The 18,959-nt window shown below is 42.7% G+C and overlaps 1 protein-coding gene across 1 annotated transcript; it reads right to left on the bottom strand.

The window, feature by feature from the left end:
• Positions 1-4,390: 4,390 nt before the first annotated feature.
• On the bottom strand, positions 4,391-12,413 carry LOC105470634 (cerebellin 4 precursor). Its single transcript, XM_011722801.3, has 3 exons — positions 10,774-12,413; positions 7,631-7,747; positions 4,391-5,703 (listed from the first exon to the last, which is right to left on the bottom strand). The coding sequence occupies exons 1-3, from the start codon at positions 11,062-11,064 to the stop codon at positions 5,506-5,508; spliced, it is 606 nt and encodes a 201-aa protein (XP_011721103.1). The 5' UTR covers positions 11,065-12,413; the 3' UTR covers positions 4,391-5,505.
• Between the last annotated feature and the right edge of the window lie 6,546 nt (positions 12,414-18,959).

The following is an 18,959-nucleotide window of genomic DNA, read 5'->3' as shown; positions in this document are numbered from 1 at the left end:
ACTTTGCTTAGCAGCAGCTGCCTACCTGAAGCCCAGCATGGGTGATTCTGAGGCAGGTGGTCATCTTCGAGTTTTACTTAAAGTCAGAACTTTCTGAACTTCACAATGCCTAAGAATCATAGGGAGAGCAGAGGATCCTGTTAAATGCAGATTCCAACTCAGTAGGTCTCAGTGAGTCTACACTCTACCTGGCGTTTCTAACAGGCCCCCAGGTGATGTGGACGATACCTTCCACAGATTACACTTTGAGTAACAAGGTTTAAGGAACAGGGATGGAAGTCCTTGCTACTGAACGTGTGTGACCCAGGTCAGCGGCACAGCAGCACCTGAGAACTCGTTAGAAATACCTGATGTAAATGACGAGTTGACGGGTGCAGCACACCAACATGGCACAAGTATACATATGTAACAAACCTGCACGTTATGCACATGTACCCTACAACTTAAAGTATAATAATAATAAATAAATTAAAAAAAAAAAAAAAGAAAAAGAAATGCAGGCTGTCAGGTTCCACCCTAGGCTTACTGCATTGGCGTCTGCATTTTATCAAGATTCTCAGATGATTCTTAAGCATATTCATTTAAGAAGCTGACATAGAACTTCAGGGTAAAATTCACAAAGAAATTGTTTTCTATCAGAAAGGTCAGAGGTGGCAAAAAAAAAAGGCACATTTTGATTCTCAGATATTTGAAATCCCTGTTAAAGGCAGGTCTATATTAGAAGAGAGAGTAACCTATTGAGAAGCCAGCTTCTTAAATCTCAGCCTCCTCTCTACCAAAGGAAACCATTTAGGACAAAAGTTCAATGTTGTTAGTGCCACAACTCTGAATGTGAGCAGCTATTTCATGCTTTCACCCTTCTCTATTTTCATTACTTCTCATGTCATTAGATCAACCAATTTGGGGACCTTGCTATACCCAAAGGACAGGTGGCTTAAATAGTAAAGATGAATTGATAAAGCCTAGTGTCTTCCATCAGACGGGGAGGTGAAACCATACATTTGAACGTCTGTTGCTCCTTGTGAAGATTCAAGCTTTTTTTTGATATTTAGGGAGATCTGGAAAAGAGAGATGTCGCCACTTCCGTAAACTCTACCTTGCAAAGTGCATGACACATGAATAAGCATAATTTAATTGACGTTAGCTAAGATGTTTATATCAAGATTCAAATAGTAACTTGCTAAAAAGCAGAGGCTAAAAGAAAATATGCATATAATCCCAGCACTTTGGGAGGCCTACATGGGAGGATCACTTGAGCCCAGGACTTCAAGGCTGGCCTGGACAACATACCAAAACCCTGATCTTAAAAAAAAAAAAAAAAAAAAAAAAAAAATTAGCTGGGTGTAGTGGTGTGCCCCTGTGGTCCCAGCTACTTGTGAGGCTGAGGCAAGAGGATCTCTTGAGCCCAGGAGGTCAAGGCTGCAGTGAGCCATATTCACTCCAGCCTAGGCAACACAGAAAGAACCTGCCTCAAAAAAATAATAATAATAATAAGTAAAGAAGCAAAATGAAAACATGCAGCTATTCAACTATCCAGAAAGGAAGGGGAAACAACCTTAAGTCAAAAAAAAAAAAAAGGAAAAAACTAAAACACAAATCTAATTAGACAATCAGGGTCTCATAGAATCTGGGATCGCAGAAAACGTCTGGAAAGCTATTAGAATCAGTGATATCCTATGTACAAGCTCTTTATTTCCTTCAGTTTTGTTTTCGTGAGTTTCTGTCAGGAAGAAACTGCTTGCTACAGACAATTGCTTGCATTTGTTGATCAATAAATGAAGGAAGAGTCAAAGGAGGTAGGGACCATCTAAGGAAGGGATGGTGCTGGCATTGACAAAAGCAGATAGGGCCAATGCAAATACTGTGTTCAATTAGCATTTTTGTGGACCCAGCAATTTCTGAAAACATTTTCGAGTCATAGAATACGCAGGGAGCATCTGGCTCCATTTCTGGAACTACTTCTGACACCACTGCCTCCTTCTCTTTAATGTATCCTACTCAAATTTAGTTTTCTTCCCTTCCTCACGCCAATCTTAATGCCTTCCTGCAGGTCTGTTTCCTTCTTGGCCCGTATTAGACCTCTAAATTTTAGTAATCACAATAGGCCCTTAGTTGAGCTCCTACTGTGTGCCCTTCACAGGTCTTATTTCATGGTAACAACCACCTACCTGCTGTTTGCAAATGAAGTAACTAAAGCTGAGAGAGATGAAGGAACCTGCCCAAGGTCACAGAGCTGGCAAATAAATATTGTAGGATTCCATCCTATGTCTGTCCAAAATCCATGCATCCTGGCCAAATCCTTCTGTGCCTTGTAGCTTTTTTTTTTTTTTTTTTTTTTTGAGACGGAGTCTCGCTCTGTCGCCCAGGCTGGAGCGCAGTGGTGAGATCTCCGCTCACTGCAAGCTCCGCCTCCCGGGTTCACGCCATTCTCCTGCCTCAGCTTCCCAAGTAGCCAGGACTACAGGCGCCCGCCACCTCGCCCGGCTAATTTTTTGTGTCTTTAGTAGAGACGGGGTTTCACCGTGATCTCGATCTCCTGACCTCGTGACCCGCCCGCCTCGGCCTCCCAAAGTGCTGGGATTATAGGCGTGAGCCACCGCGCGCTGTCCTTGTAGCTTTTATTCTCTCCCTCAGTCTTATCTTTTCCAGCCACTATGTTCAGTGGTGGCTCTCACTTTCTAGAACCAGCTTAGAGTGTGTATCTCAGGATCTCATTCTCACTTCATCTCTCCACCTGGGACACGCTAAGGCAGGTTTCGTTCCACATTTTATAGCCACGGCCCCAGTGCCTTTTCAAACGGAGTTCTCTTGAAAGTTTCAAATGGATTTTGTGTTTAAAAATATGTACACTAAACCTTAGGAAGTAGAGACAAGCCCTTTGCCAATTTTCTTTTATGTTCAGAAAAAAATCAATTAAAAAGGGGCAAACCCCAAAGGACGGCCACAATCATGTTTATAAAAAACATTTCTGGATTGATCTGTTTTGATAATCACCGAACTTTCTCTCTCTCATCATAGGTTTCTATTGGTAATTTAAATACTTTGGGGCCATTTTGCCAAAACAATGACTGATAGTCTATAGCCATCCTTTGGTACCTGTGGGGAATTAGTTCCAGAACCCCCCGAGGTCACCAAAATCTGCAGATGCTCAAATCCCTTATAGAAAATGGCATAGTATTATGTGCACATAATCTATGTAAATTATACTTTAAATCATCTCTAGATTACTTATAATGCCTAATACAATGTACTGCTGTGTAAATAGTTGTTATACTATGTTGGTTTTTATTTGTACTGTTTTTACCGTTACATTGTTTTTATTTTTTTTTCCCAAATATTTTTGATATTCAGTTGGTTGAATCTCAGATGCAGAACCTGCGGATATGGAGGGCCAACTGTATTTATTCAAGCAGGATTCACCTGTTGCACTGCATACATACAAATTCTGCACACAGAGAACCCGGTGGAAGTCTACATTAGAGCAGGTCCATTTAAAGAGAATTCCACTCAGATTTAGAAAATGCCCCTTTTATTTAGTTTCTCTGCACAATACTTTTTTTTTTTTTTTTTACATTATAAAATCACACAGGAGGAAAGGTTTTTGACAGGAAGCCAGCAGAAGACAACTTGCCAAGCGAAACATTGAGGATCCATTGCCAGCATCTGCAGATAATTTTTTTCAGAGAAAGAGGAGTCTTCCTGGTGATGAATGAATATTTTGACTTGGCAATTAACACCATTATACCGGAAGACATGCCTGCATGTGTCTCCCTGTAACACCTTGCTTGTTGCCACTAAGTACGAAAGCCTCCTGCCCCACGCCCCAAAATTGTTTTAATGGACTAAAGACCAGGAAATTGAGCCAAATCTCCAAACAAGGCAGGTGTAATAATAATTCCTCCTAAGAAGAGGCCTGTGATCCTCTGTTTGTCTTTTAGTATGAAAAAAGGGCAGAACTCTTCCTCAAATCTTCAGTATGAAAATATTGGTCTTTAAACTCATCACTACTCATTTATACCTTGAGCATCCTCCTGATATTTTAGGGGATCTTTTTTAACTTTTTAACAATCATCCCTTCTGAAAGAAGAGTTTACTAAGTTCATTGATTCTCTTTTGGCAAGCTTGCAATTCCTACATTTGAACAAATTAAACACAGTAAAGATTTCCTATATCAGCTCAGAGGACATTACCTGAAAATTCAGAAAGCTTTTCTTCTTAAACTTCAGGAAAAAAGAAATGAGAGGATGAAAGGATGAAAGGAAGGCAAGAAGGAAGTAAGAAAGAAAAAAGGAGCAAAGAAGGAAGAAAGGGTTAGGAAGAGACAAAGTAAGAGGAAATAAATCATGTAGAATACATACTTCCAAAACAGAAAGAAAAAAAACAATTCAACTAACATATATTAATCTTTATTCTATAACAGACATAAATAATTTTATGAATTCATATGACCTATACAAAAGACAAAATAAGATATTGCACTAAATTTAGATATGGGATATTTGAATTTAATATTAGCTAAACAGATAAATATATACAATTTAAAGAGTTAAGGCAAAACCAGATGATACTCCAAATACAACAGAAGGTTTGAAAAATAGATATAATTAGAAACAACAGCATCCCACCACCAGTTAATAAAGTGGTCATGTCTAAGGAAAAAAAAACCTTAGGTTTTTAATAAAGTGGTTATTATCAATCATTTTAATTAAAGTTGAGCAATAAAGTATAAGATTTCCCTCGGAGGGGAGCTATTTTGCCGAGGCTCGGGGATTGAGCACTTAGATTTCGGGTAAGCAACTTTTTCCTTGTCAGATTTATGATCTATTCTTCCTCTTAGAAAATATAATTTGGAAAATATGACTCTTTCACATATACAATTAAAATACAACTATGAAGCATTCTTTTTTTTTTGAGATAAGTCATGTTGATGATATCATTGTCAAGGTAAATTTGTGGGCAAGCCATTCATTACCTTATTTTAAGAGAACACATAATGCCAGTTACTGAAAAAAAAATTCCCAGTTTTTTACAAGAACCAAACAAACTAATTCCAAAGGAATAAAAACAAATATAATCAATACACAGTATACAGTTCTTTGGCAGTATCACACTAACCGTTGATTGAAGTCAGAACTTTCGAGTTTTCTAATGCTTAGACCCAGTTGCCAGTCTTTTAAAACTAAACAAATAAAATTCCACATCTGTAACGAATTCAGTAATCCCGGGAAATGAAATTCAGAATAAATCTTGCAGACAGCTTTTGACTGTTACATTTAAGCATAGGTATTATCTGCTTAGAGTCCCAATCCAAATATACTGAAACAGACACACACAAATAATCTGTGAAATTTTGTATTGGTTCAGACAGGCCCAGAATCCTTAGAATCCATATCCACCCATGAGAAACCAATAAAAGACATCAATCCAATGATGAAAAAATGATCTTCCAGTAACTCAGGAGTGGGTCATCCCTCACCTGGATAAACACCACGGAGAAATTGAATCCTATAGGGGGAACACCAGAAAGCCAGAAAATGTGGAGTACTGCCAGCCTCCAACCAAATTACCTTTCTCCAGTTTTAGGTAAACCTTATCCTCTTTATCTAAGTAGAGTAGGACACCATTAGTGGCAGCTTCACGAGTAACATCTTTGTCCCCCGCAAAGGCAGATATTACTGGTTTTCCATTTAACATCAAGTTAACCTAGAAGAAGAAAAATAACAATAATTGAAAAGTTATCTTTAAAGTCAAAACATCTACTGGGGAGAAGAAATAATGTCTAAGATGACAGTCCCAGTAAAATACCTGATGTTCAGGAAATATATTCCCTTCCTTTCAAATTAGCCTATTGTGGGGGCCATACTTTGCATGTCTGCTGAACTGATTTAAAATCTTTTTTTTTTTTTCTCATTGGAATTTCCTTAAATTCCTACAAAAGAATAACATCTATGGAGAGCAACCTAGTGAAAACTAGCTTCCCTTCAGCACATAAATTAAGCTTACTGCTTTACTTACCTCTTCCACCCAACAAAAATCTTTTGGAAATAAAGCAGGCTTGTGGCTTCCCAGTACATTTGTAAAAGAGACCTTGTGCCCACTGACCTAAGAAACCCAGATACAACCCAATCCTACCAACATCCTTGCAAGTTTTTGTGCAGCTGTAACATGCATACTACTGAAAATCATTTGAAATAATGAAGTGTGTGTATACGTGTGTCTGTGTGTGTTGATTTCTTTTTCTGTTTTCCCTGATAGGAAACAAGCATTAAAAATAATCATCAGGCCAGGCATAGTGACTCATGCTTGTAATTACAACACTTTGGGAGACCAAGGCAGGAGGATCACTTGAAGCTAGGAGTTCAAGACCAGTCTGGGCAACATAGCAGGACCCCATCTCTAAAACAAACAAAACAACAAATTTAGAAATTAGCCTGGTTGGTCACATGCACCTGTAGTCCTAGCTTCTCAAAAGGCTGAGGCAGGAGGATCGCTTGAACTCAGGGGTTTGAGGTTGCAGTGAACAATGGTTGTGCCACTGCATTCCAGCCTGGGTGAAAGAATGAGACCCTATCTCAGAGGAAAACCAAAAAATAAAAAATAATAATCACCACTATCACTAGAGATTTTAGCGATAATTAGAATCAACTCAAAACTGTATTAACTATTTTCTATTCTACAATTTTGATTACACTGTGTCAAGCATTGCATACATTTCTAAATACTGGAGGTTGGGAAAAGCTTTTCCATGGAAGAAAGTTTATTTTCTAGATTTTTTTTAGGTTAGAAGTCATATGGAATAACTTAAATCTGAGGCTGATCCATTCATCCATTTACTAGGACATGTAAAAGTATTAATAGATAAGTGAGTAATCTATCATTCACATTGACATAATGTATAATGTAAATACTGAGCATAAGATAAAAGGTTATCCTAGAATTCCATACACATGTATTTGTGTCATTTGGTATTAGCATATTGGAATATTGTTGGAACTAGCTCCACTGTTGCTTTTGAGTGTAAGGTCAAGCCCATTGTCTTAGAAAGCAGAATACAAAATATATTTTTAACTGTGGAACTGCAATTGATAAGAATTCACTAGCATCAGAGTAACTGAGGATAAACTCAAGCATATGCACAGAACACCCTTTCTTAAAAAAGTATTTTGAATAGTTGCTCCTTCATAGACTTATTCTTACTCATTAGCTGTATCTCATAATTTTAAAAAATAGCAAATGTTTTATTTATTTAGTATGTACTTGAAAAGCTCTATTCGTCTTACAAGTTTTTTTTTCTTACAAATTCAAATAATTTTTGTACATGCATTAAATGAAAGCATGATCTTACAAAGAGATTTGTGTCACTGAATTTTTACTAAACCATGGATTTTTAAAAAATGTTTGATTGTTATTAAGGTAATAACTTCAATTGTTTATTTTTCTATATGCTTTTTGTCACATCTTAATGGATGTTACAAAAAAAATTAGAAATTAAGGTTTTAAAATAAATGATAAAGATGGCTGTTTATGTCTATTGTGGAAAGACAACTTTGGATAAATACTTAAATACATAACCCACTAAAGATAAGCACAGTTGGTTGGGAGTATGGATGGAAGGGGTCAGAACACACACCTGGATAGTTTGGCTCTGGTAGACTTTAATCACGTGAAAATTGAAACTGTAAATTCCTTTTCTTGGTGCTACAAAGACAGACTCCAACGTGAAAAAATTACCCACATTCACCAGGATCTACAAATAAGAATAATAAATAACAATAAGTTATTATATTTTCTTCTGTGACTAAAATGAATTTTCTTCCTCTCACTCTCTTCCTCTCCTCTTCCTTCTTTCCCTCCTTCCTTCATTCCTTCCTTCCTCTTTCTTTCCTTTTTTTCTTTTGTTCATTCATTCATTCTCAGCAACTAGCTTAAGAAATCATAGAAAATAAAACATCTAGTTCTATTTCTTTCCTCTTAACTGATTTGGAAAATTGACTTGAATATTGGAAGGTTCTTCTGTCTTTTAAATGATATAAGAATAAATAAAGTAACTGCTTTGTATTCATGTCTCAATTTCCAGCAAGGCCCAATGGCTCTGGAAACATCGAGCTAACATTTGAGGGCTTATAAATATTAGCTTTACCTTGAGAAATGGATAAAAGGCATCTGCCATGTGTTTACATTCCCACCTTCTACAAGCCTTTGCAATGTCCAGAGGTGACGTTTCCAAGCCAGCCAATCAGCATCTGTGAGCTCTCCGCAGCATCCCTGGACACACCTCAGAGGCATGGGTACCCCTCCACCATGTGCCATAATCCTTGACACTGAATAGCTGGTACAAAAAGTGATCTGAATGCCTGGCCCTTCTCTGAGCTGCCCCTCTCCTAAGATCTGTGGCCATTTTTTTTTCATTCCTATGCCAGCTAGGCCTTAATTACAACAATGTGGCAATGAGTCAGCCCTTGGGGGCTGCCAAAGAGGAGAGCATAGAGAAGGATGAACTATGAAATAGGTGGCTTTCCCTGTTCCTGCCAGGGCTGTCCATTAACCTCCTCTCAATCATCTGCTCTTTATTTGAAGTTCAAGGTTCAAAAGTGAAAATAGAAACTGTTTCCCAAGAAAGCAACAATGCATTTTGTATTCCAAAATATTCAGCCTAGTTCTATTGGTTATAAAATTAACTCTAAATTTTAATAAGTGATCTCTTAAGCTAAATTCGCAATGTCACATGGGTAAATCTCTTTCTATGAGAAAGAGGGATTGGAATAGAGGATGGTTGTTAAAATAACTAGGGTTTCTTCCATTTCTCTCCAAGAAATACGCCTGTAAGTGGCATTCGGAAATAATAAGATGTCCCTAAAAAGATATACTTCTCATATATCAATGGCAATCTGCTACTATCTCCTTCAAACACTGCATTCTTGCCAATATTAACACACTTGCAAGCCTCTTGCATAATTCCCTAAAAATGTCCTATTACCTCTGGGCAACATACCAGAATGTAGCGACAGTCAAGCAGATGTATCAGCGTCAACACCTAACTTAAAATACATGTACGTGTGTAATTTCATTCTGAGATTTTGCCTTCTTCCAACTAAGCATCAGATTTTTTTGTGACCTGATGATAGATGGTCTTTCAACAAGTCACCAGCTGTGCAATAATCCCCAACAGAGGCTTTGCAAGGAAATTTTTTTCAAGCACAATTAAAATAATTTGAGGTGCTTAGCGGTAACTTCCTGATTCAGATACAAGTAGCATAATTCACTAGCAATAATGAAAAATAGCTAATGAGTGTTGGCTACCTGTAAAACTGGATGTTGACTCTATATTTGTAATTGCAGCATCCAGGTACATCAAGATTTATAACTAAATGTGTCTTCTTGTCTCTAAGATGCAGGGCTCGCTGAACAGAAGAACAAACCCTTTTCCTCTTCTAACTGATGGAAAGGTCATTGAAAAGAATACCCTGTATAGAGGATAGTGCAATGCCCATAGTATTCCAACATTTAATTAAAGTGTTGAAATACAAACTAGGGGTGGTGCTAGACTTTATTTCCATCAAGATAGAAAATGCTGCGCCGAAACCCCAAATGGGGCTACTTAATTCTTTAAAAATTATGGCTATCAAATACTAAGTCCCTAGAGAGGCATTCTCTGTCTTTGGCCAGCTGGAGAGTGCATTAGTTAGGAAAAATTAAGCAAGGAACACAGATGTCACCTCGTGCTTTCCCTGGCACATCCTGCCGCACCACTTAACCTGTGCCCCCTGCACATTGTAGCTTTGCATACAATTGCGAACTGTGAATTTGGAATTTAAAAAGACTCTAGATACTGTTGGGGCTGAAGTTAAAACTCCCAGGACAGTTTTTTTCCTTAAGACCCCTTGCTAAATGTAAGCTGATATCCTGGGGTTTTTCATCATGCCAAACACGGAGCACCAGGTCGCTAAACAGCAGCTACAGCTTCCGTCAGTTCTTCCCCTACTCTCATCAACCTCAAAGTCCGTCTTTCCCCAGTTATTTGCAATTCTCTGAAAGGACAGGAGCCCAGGAAGCGAGAACCGGCTCCCAAGGGCTTTCCTACGGGAGCTCAGCACAGTTGCCAAATTCCTTTTCCTTCCCTCCTCCGCAACTTTTCTCTAAGTACCAGAGAAGGGCTTGCTGCCTACTCCGAGGCAGCGGCAGTGGCAGCGGCGCCTGGCACGCGAACAGTGGAACCTGCAAGCGAGACCTGACCCCCAGCCCTGCCCTCCCGGCCTCCGCGGCCACCAGCCCGATCTCTGCAGAGTGTGGAAGCCCGGGGCTCTCTTTGGAGAGAAGCTTCTCTACCTGGGAGAAACAAATCAAACATTTATCCTGTCCCGCAAAGGTACCCAGGGAGCAGCCTCAGCGGCACCCGTAGAGGAGTCTGAGCCAGGGGACCAAGATCTAGTCAAGAGATCACGACGTCCAGGGACCAGGTGCCCTTCGGCTCCCGCCGACCTGTTGCTCGCAACTTGCCCTGAGCTCTCGCTGCCCGGCTCTGGGCTCCCAAGCCTCTCCCCTCGGGTCGGAGCAGCCTCTTTTAGGGGCCCGGAAGGAATAGGAGCCGGGGCTGGTGAGAGGGGTAGGAAGAGAGACAGTACAAGTTTCAGACCCAGGCATATTTGGGAAGGCGAGTGCTTTATATGATTCCCCATTTCCCAACCGGTCCAGCTTAGCCTGGGCAGGCAGCCTCGGGCTGAGGTGCCTGGAGACCGCCCGCCCCCTAGGTGCTCGCGTCCCCCCGGGTCTGACCTGATCGAAGTAAATGATGCGCGTCTTGTTGCTCATCTCGGATGGCTCGTGGTTGGTGCTCCGCACCGCTGAGAAGGCGACCTTGGAGTTGGCCGCCCGGACCGATATCCCCAGCGGGGAGGAAGAGGAGCCTTTGGAGTCCGTGGCCGGGTTCGAGTCGCACACCACCAGACACTTGCCTTCCAGCACGATGGGCTCCGTGTCGTTCTGTGCCCAGACGGGCAGCCCCGGCAGCGTGAGGACCAGCAGCACGGCCGGCACCGCGGACAGCGCCCGGCGCCGGGAGCCCATGGTGAGCCGTGTGGGCAGCCGCAGCCGGCTGGCGCTGGTGCTCGCCCGCGTCGCCTCCTACCCCGGGATCCCGGTGCTCGGGAAGACGCTAGCGGCTAGGTCGACAGCGCTGCAGGAGCGACGGCGCCTGCGGCGGCGCGCACACTTCCACCAATTCTGTGGCTTGAAGTCAAAGTCTCCCCTGGAGCTCTGTCGCTGGCTCTGTTACCTTTGTCCTTTAAGGAGCTCATGCAGAACCCCTTACCCTACCCTCCTCCACCCAAGAATCAGCCCTGCCTGGGGCCCCTGCACCCGATCTTGTTCCTAGACATCTAAAAGTCATCAAACCCTCACATTCACACCTCAAAGCAAAAAAATAATAATAAATTCTCACCCCAAACTCAAGCACCACCAGGTAAACCACGGAGCAGGAACAAAAAGAGAGGACTCAAAGAGAAGCCACAAGGGTGGCGGTTGCCCAGCGGCGCGGGTGCCAGTCCTGTCTGGCTTGCGGCAGGGACGAGTTACAGAGGCAGAAGGTGTTTCCCAGGCTGAGAAGAACGCGAGGCTGTGTTCATGGCCAGGACGCCAGCGACTCCCACTTTCGCTTGGTCAAAAATTCCCCCAAACCTGGTGTCACCCAGAGGTAGGGAGGGAGGCAGCGGCTAGCCAAGTCTCTCGCACAGAAAGCGCAGATTCACAGGATCAGGTCCAGGGCGCCGGGCGCAGCGTGCAGGGCGGCTGGTCCGGCGGGGTCCTCTCCTGCCTGGCCTCCCGCCCCGAGTCCCTGCGCACAACTTTCTCGTTCCTCGCGCGCAGCTCGGAGAGCGCGAAGCGGGCACACGCGCTCTATTTATAGGAGCGCAGCGTCCGGCTGGGGTTGGCTTATCGCGCAACCCGCGGGCTCCGGGAAAAGGGGGAGAAGGTGTCTGGTGACCCCATCTGAGCAGCTCTCTCCTGACGTTTAACGCACCCCAGAGCAAGCGGGGTGCCCAGCACTGCTGATTGGCAAGGTTCGAGGCCACTCAGCCCCTGAGAGCGCGTGGCGTAAAGGGTGTGTGCCCAGAGAGGAGCCCACGACCCTGCGAGGGCATCAGCTCGGCGCCCGCTCTCTCCTGCTCGATCTGGATCCGCGGAGGGGGCGGCGGGTCCCCTCGCCCCTCCCTATCGCGGGACTCTGCCGCCGAGTGCCCTCCGAGCGGAGCGCGGCGCTGCCAGGCAGGGTAGCGAAGATGGATGAGCCGCCGCGGATCCGCGCTGCGCGCTGCCCCAAACCTGGGGAACGGCGGGCGTCCCGACCGCGCCTGGCCGGGAGCCCGCCCCACACAGCCCTGGGGCCTGGCGAGCTCAGGGAAGCCTCGGGGCGGACTAGAGTCGGTGGGGGCGGCTGGGAGGAGGTGCCTGATTCCTTCCTTCCGCTCCGGGAAGATGAGCCTCAGAAGCCGCAGGGGCGCGCCTTCCCGCAACACCGCGAATCCTCCCCAGGCATGGCCAAAAAAAGAGTGAGAGAGGGAGTTAACTCAGCAAGAATAAGTCCTCCGAAACCGTGCCAACAACAATTTAAAAAAATAATAAAATAAAGCCAAACCCACTCCTAAGAATACAGCATTTTTCTCCCCTTTGCATGCGCCTCCCGCCCCCTGTGCCACTCCACTGCCATCTTGGCCTCTGATTTGCAAGAGTTCCCTTCCCCTTCCGCAGCTACCACGGGGAAGGAAGGTTTGTCTCTGTCTGGACCCGGCTGCGTGAACTTGGCCCAGTCACTAACCCTCTCTGAGAGGGCTGCGCGGCGTTAACTAAGGTCCTCCCTACCCTACCCCGCCAGCTTTCCACTTCTGTGATGCTTTGGGGTCATGGCGCCCCTTCTTCAATTTCTTCTAGACTTCCAGCTGCCAGAGGGCAGACACCGTATGGTGTCTTTAATCAAAACAGTATCCCCTCCAGGCATTCGGAGCTCCTAAAATTGCATTGGCTAGTTATGAATGGATGGGATGTTTGTTGAGGGAGGTCCTTGGGATGGACGACTCCCATTCCTTCCTGAGTGAAGGATGTTCTCATGAGCGTGGCATTCCAGCCCTCCACAACATAAGGTGAACCTCGTCTCCAGCCTTTTTCCCTTCCTTCAGAAGGGCCTGGCATTGAGGTATAAGCACTAGCTCCAACTGTTAAAACTGAAGACACTACGAGGAATACCCTGACCCTCACCTCCCTATAATCTCTCAACTGAAGTGTTAATACTTGATGCCACACGGGCCTTCAGATTCTGCTCCAGTGGGGCCAGTATCAGGTGTTTTGACTTTATGATTTTATTTGGGGTGGGGGGTGGTCTCGCTATATTGCCCAGGCTGGATTCAAAATTATTGGGCTCAAGCGATTCTACTACCTCAGCCTCCCCAGTAGCTGAGACTACAGGCCAGTATCAGTTCTGACTGGCAGGTGCTAGTGCCATGCTATTTGTTAAAACGTTGAATGTTGCCAATCTAAGCTACAACCAAACAAGGTGAACTAGTGCCTTCTAAAGATGGTCACCATTTACCCAGCTTTGATGCCCCACCCTAAGCCCAGCACAATCTTCACCTGATCCCACTCTGCACTTTGTAACTCTCTTCTAGCTTTCAGGGATGTCTGCCTGGGTAACAGCGCAATTTCTTCTCATTTGATGCAGTCTTTTGAGGGCGGGTGCTGAGTTTAATCTAGTTCCTTTTATTTCCTGTAGGGGTAAGCACCCCGCCTTCCTTGTGTGGGACAGTTGTTGAATAACTAGAACTTTGGTTGTTCAATTTCGGGCTGGGAGAAGTTTGACAAAAAAAGAAAAAAAAGAAGACTAAAAGACTCTGTTGAATTGTTAAATAGAAAATAAGCTATCTTCCTCACCAATTCCGATATATTCTGTCTACATCCTTTTCTTATCCAGGCACTTCCTGCCAGGAAGAACTGAGATTTGAAGAAACTTGTTCCTTCTCTCACCAAAAATATTTATTTTTAGTCCCAAAATCTGCATAGTGACCATAGTAAAGACTCAATAACTGATTGAGAAATGACTGAATGCTTCCTGATAGAAGGTAATTATCATTCATATTATAGTATAAACTGCTTTAAATGAGTCTCTCTCAGTAAAATTTAAATTCAAAGCCTCCTCAGTAATTGGGGATAAGGGTCTTGGTTCCTTGCTAAAGGATGTTCTGCTATTCAAAGTGTTCTGAAGATGAGGAACACAGCGTTCTCTGTGGGCCCCTGCTAAGAGAAGTTATCTGATGTTCAGAGGGTCCTGACTCTTATTCCCACAACAGTTGATTAAACACGGATAGCCCTTGGGTTCTAGGACCGTCAATGCATTTGATACCAGAAGTCCAAGACTTGTATGGCCCAACTTGGCCAGATGACTTGGGGCTGCCAGATTTTCTCTCTACAATCTTAATGAGACATCGAGATAGCTTCCAGTAAGCACTACATGTTGCAGAGAAAAGGTCTGTAGTCTCCCAAACTGATGTGGTCATGTAGGAGTCACCCGGAAGCTGAAGCAGAAGAGGTACTTGAATAAACCAGAGGACTGGCCACACTTGTAGAAAGAAGCCAATTCTGGAGCATGAGCACTTCTGAGAAGTAGAGGGAGTGAATAGTGAATCGCCATTTCTGAACTCTTACTTACAAGTGTTCCAGAAATATTTTCTCCTAATCTTGGGTTCCTTGGTATCCTCCTATGTCTTTGAAATAAAAACTCAATTCCCTTGAGCTAGTTTTAGTAACATGCTGCTCCCTGTCATCCAGAATCCTCGTTAGAACATTGTCCCAGAAACCATACCACAAAAGGCTTACTAAAAGACTAACAAATCCAATCTCCTCCTGTAGGAAATTCTTTTCCAACATTTTGGGAAAGGAGGCATCACCTGCTCCTCACCCCCTACTCCAGCCCCAGCATCCCCAGGAGAAAAGAAACAAGACCAAGTTTAAGTTTCTCTCCAACAGCATAGATCTGTTTCTTTTTTCTTTTTCTTTTTCTCATATTTTTCCAGTTGAAAATATGCTATTAGAAGACCTAGCTGTGACCCAAATATTTTCCCTTTCTGAGATTCCCATATTGTATTTGATGCCTAGGATTTATTTTTTTTTTTTTTTGCTAGACCTTTAGAAATGAGGCAGAAATGCATTTCAGTTCTCTGCAGCTGGGCTTAACTTTAAAGTAAATTAGAATCTAAACTGTCCTTGCATAGGAAAGCAATACTTCTGAGGTCAGTAAATTCAATGACTGCTTGTCCAGTCATCCTTTAGCGAAACCAAGTTTTAAGCAAGCCCAAGACAGTAAGGATCTATGAGCTATTTTCTGATTGTGAAGAAAATGTTTCTAAGAAGGCAAAGACAGACACACACAAGGTATTCAGCTCTAAGGGCCTCACTGTGGTTGAATGAAAGCAGAATCCATGCATCATGTAGCAGAGACAGCCGCAGGTCAATCGTGCAGAAGATGGAAAATCGAGAGAGAGAGAGAGCGCAGTGAGGCTTGCATCATACCCAGACAAAGGTCCACTGAGTTGCTTAATTACCCTTTGCTCTTTATAATGATAGTTATCAGCCCAAGCAAATGATCTTTTTTTGAGGGAGAGTAAGTAGCTTAAGAAGAAAAAGTCTCCATGAACAACCAATATGTGAGAACTTACGTAGTCTGGAAAGTTCCAGAGTCATGTTGAGTAAATCTTCATAGCTCCTTCTGGAGACAGCCAAATGACAGACTTGTTTTGTATGAGGATGGTATTGTGGGAAAAAATAGACAGATGCTGTAAAAAACACTTTTCAATTGGTTTTAGAATTTGAAAATTGTTTGGGACAGTTTCTCTAGACAGTTTACTCCACTCACCCCATTGGCAAATAAGGTATGTGTCTAAGACATTCGTGAGCAGTGAGACTTCTTGGTCGTGGCTGCAGACAGATTTTGATGCCCCTTTTTGGCTTCGCATGATACCCTGAGCATGTTCTAGTCATTATATTTATTATAATGATTTTAGTCGATTTATTTGTTGTGTTTTCCCTGGACTAGTAACTCTTTGGGAGCACAGAATTTAGCAGAGAGTAGGTATGCATAAATAAAGTTTACTGAATAAAGTAACATCATTGCTTTTATTTCTCATAAGGGAAACAGTATAACATTTAATCACTATGATCTAAGTATGATAGGAAAAGTAAAATTATTTCAGAAATGTTGGGGGCTTAAAACGTCAAGTCTACTTTAGTTACTAAGAATGGAAGCCCAGTGAGAAAAGGCTTTGTGGAAACGGCCATATCTTGAAATGTGTTGAGTTGAACCTTGAGACTGTAGTAAAACCTTAGAGAGAACCTAAAAAATTCCCTCTCTCTCTCTCTCTCTTTCCCCGGCCCCCATCTCTCTGTGTGTGTGTGTGTGTGTGTGTGTGTGTGTGTGTGTGTGTGTGTGTGTGTGTGTCCCTCTCTCTCTTTCCCTCTCCTGGGCACATCTTCATTATTCTTTGGCTCACTGTAATCTACCATTCTCTGAGGCCCACATGAGGGAAAATAGCAGCTGATACTTCCAGATTTCACACATAACAAAGCCATCCACCCAGAGATGCCCCCAAATCCCGGAGAAGAGATGCACTGCAGCCATCTGGGTTCAGATGCCCAATCCCAAACCAATGAACTTGGCTGTAGAAGCAGAATTATGCTGCACACACGAATGATTTCCCAGCAATGAGGTGGGTAGAAAATTGCGGTGGGGCATGGGAAAAGGAAAAATCCTAGAAAGGTAGTATAAGCAATATGTGGCAAAGGGAAGAAGAACAAGAGGCAGACTAATTTGTGTTGTGCGATTCCAAGTTAGTTCCCTGCAAGTGTGTACAGATATGTGTGTGTTTCAATACACAGAGGAAAAATATGAAAAGTTGGCAATAACTTGTCAAATTTAAAGGAATGGAATCGATGGAAACACTATTAATTGTATTTCAGATGTTTCCTTATTATATATGTGCTCACAGCAATTGTGTATTACATTGTTATTGATATTTAAAATATTTTTTAAAAAAGAAAGGGATTCTGAGTAGATCATCCAGTAGTGATCTATCATGTTCACATTTTTTCTCCATAATTTCCTCTTAATTAAAGTTTAAAAAGTGGCATTGAACAGCAATCTGCCTTCTTTTGTTATATTGATCCAACTCTAAAAATCACTTACTCCAAGTTTAGAAAGATGCTCTGATATAGAAAGCCTCACAGTATACATTTAAGAAAACAAAAATTATATTGCAATGGGTAACACTGATGCATACTATCAAAATCTCTGGCTACATTTTATTCAACTTGACTTTCTCTATATAGTATGTTAGCATCCAGGAAAGCCATAGCTCAGTGCTGGGTGCATGATATGTGCCTGGCCACTTGTGTTTATGTTGCATAGATAAGAATGGTCTAAATGTGGGGTCCAAACCAATGGCTCCTACTTGTAAGAATCAGTCGGGAGGCTTCTTTCCAACATAGACGCTCTGGCCTTACTCTAAGATAATGGCTCTGCCCATGAACTGGGAAGGTTTACTTAACCAGCACCCAGGTAAGTCTGAAGCAGATGGTGCTTTGACTTTGTAGATGCCATTGGTGTGATGCCACAAGAGTCCATTTGCATTCGGGTTTTTTAGCTCTATGGTTAAAAACAGGGTGTTTAGAGTCAGCTCTACCTCCTACTAGCTTCATGACCATACAGCAAGTTACAAACCTTCCTTCATCCAAGAAAATCGCAATCATGAAAATCATATTCAGTCCATAGCTTCTTGTGAGAACTGAGTGGGAGAAATGTGGGCAGAGCTTTTAGCTCTGCACCTGGTACACAGGAAAGGCTCAATTAAGGGTAGCAATTATTATCATTAATCTGTAGACTCTACTAATGACTAAAGGTGTCAAACCACCGCATGCTAAGCCAAGGCCTATTAACTATTGGTAAACAACAGCCCCACTTAACCTCAGATATTAGAATAGGGGAAAATGAAGTGTGCCCAAGTGTGAGAGCCGATCCAGGTTCAGATGCCCAGAGAATAATCAAACCCGAGTTTGCAGGGCCAGCCATTGCCGATAGATCAATGCTTATCGTTATGCAGAGCTAAGGGTCTTGAATGAAGCTAAGACACCAGGCATGTCTGTGAGCTCCCTACAGGGGACGGACAACAGGTTTAATTTTATTTTTATTTCTTTCTTCCCATACTCTCAATCATTATGTCTCATCTGGAAGAAGCATTGAGTGGAAATAGATGGATTCTTCAAAGTGGAAATTATACAGAAAGTCAAGAACAGCTGGTCAGAAATAGTCACCACAGAAGCAGGAATCCAGAAAGCCAGGTAGATACCAGAGAATAGTGCAGCAGTTGTTAAATATCTAGGAGCCAACACGGGCATCTTAGGAGCTAGTATGCCAACTGTGGAGAGTCCCAGACAGTTTTAACTTTCCTGACTTTAGCAGCATGTGGTTTGCGGGAAGAGAGAAAAACAGCTTCAGTCCAACAGGCAACTCTCCTCGCCAGGGCATTCAGTGAACATCTGTCCTTGGTAAGCATGAGATGGGAAGTGTGGATCTGCTGTTGCTGCTGTGATAGGCTCCATTCCTGCTGCCTCTCAGATATGAGCATCTTGCACCGTTGAGTGTGATTTTAGTGTTTAAAGGGAAATATTTTCCTACAACATGGCCACTAAAACAAGCCAACCACTTAATCTGGTGTTCAGCTGAAGAAACAGCAATCTGTTTTGACACTGAAAGGAAAACTGGCTGTGGGGAGCTCTCTGAGAGCTGGTGTACCAGACACCATGGTAAGAACTTCAAAAGGATTTTCAAGGTAAGTTTGACTCTAGGAAATTTTTTCCTTGTGTACTAATTTTAGAATCTAACCCTGGAATGTAATGCAACTACATTTTGTTTTGTTTGGGGTAAT

Source organism: Macaca nemestrina, chromosome 15 (genome assembly GCF_043159975.1).
Source record: "Macaca nemestrina isolate mMacNem1 chromosome 15, mMacNem.hap1, whole genome shotgun sequence".
NCBI lineage: Eukaryota > Metazoa > Chordata > Mammalia > Primates > Cercopithecidae > Macaca > Macaca nemestrina.
This window is presented reverse-complemented; position numbering and strand designations above follow the sequence as displayed.

Coding starts and splice junctions, on each gene's coding strand:
- LOC105470634 (XM_011722801.3), bottom strand. CDS start 11,064: ATGGGCTCCCGGCGCCGGGCGCTGTCCGCGGTGCCGGCCGTGCTGCTG. Junction 7,748..10,773: donor GCATCATTTACTTCGATCAG/GTCAGACCCGGG, acceptor TCTTATTTGTAG/ATCCTGGTGAATGTGGGTAA. Junction 5,704..7,630: donor ACCAGAGCCAAACTATCCAG/GTGTGTGTTCTG, acceptor TTCTTCTTCTAG/GTTAACTTGATGTTAAATGG.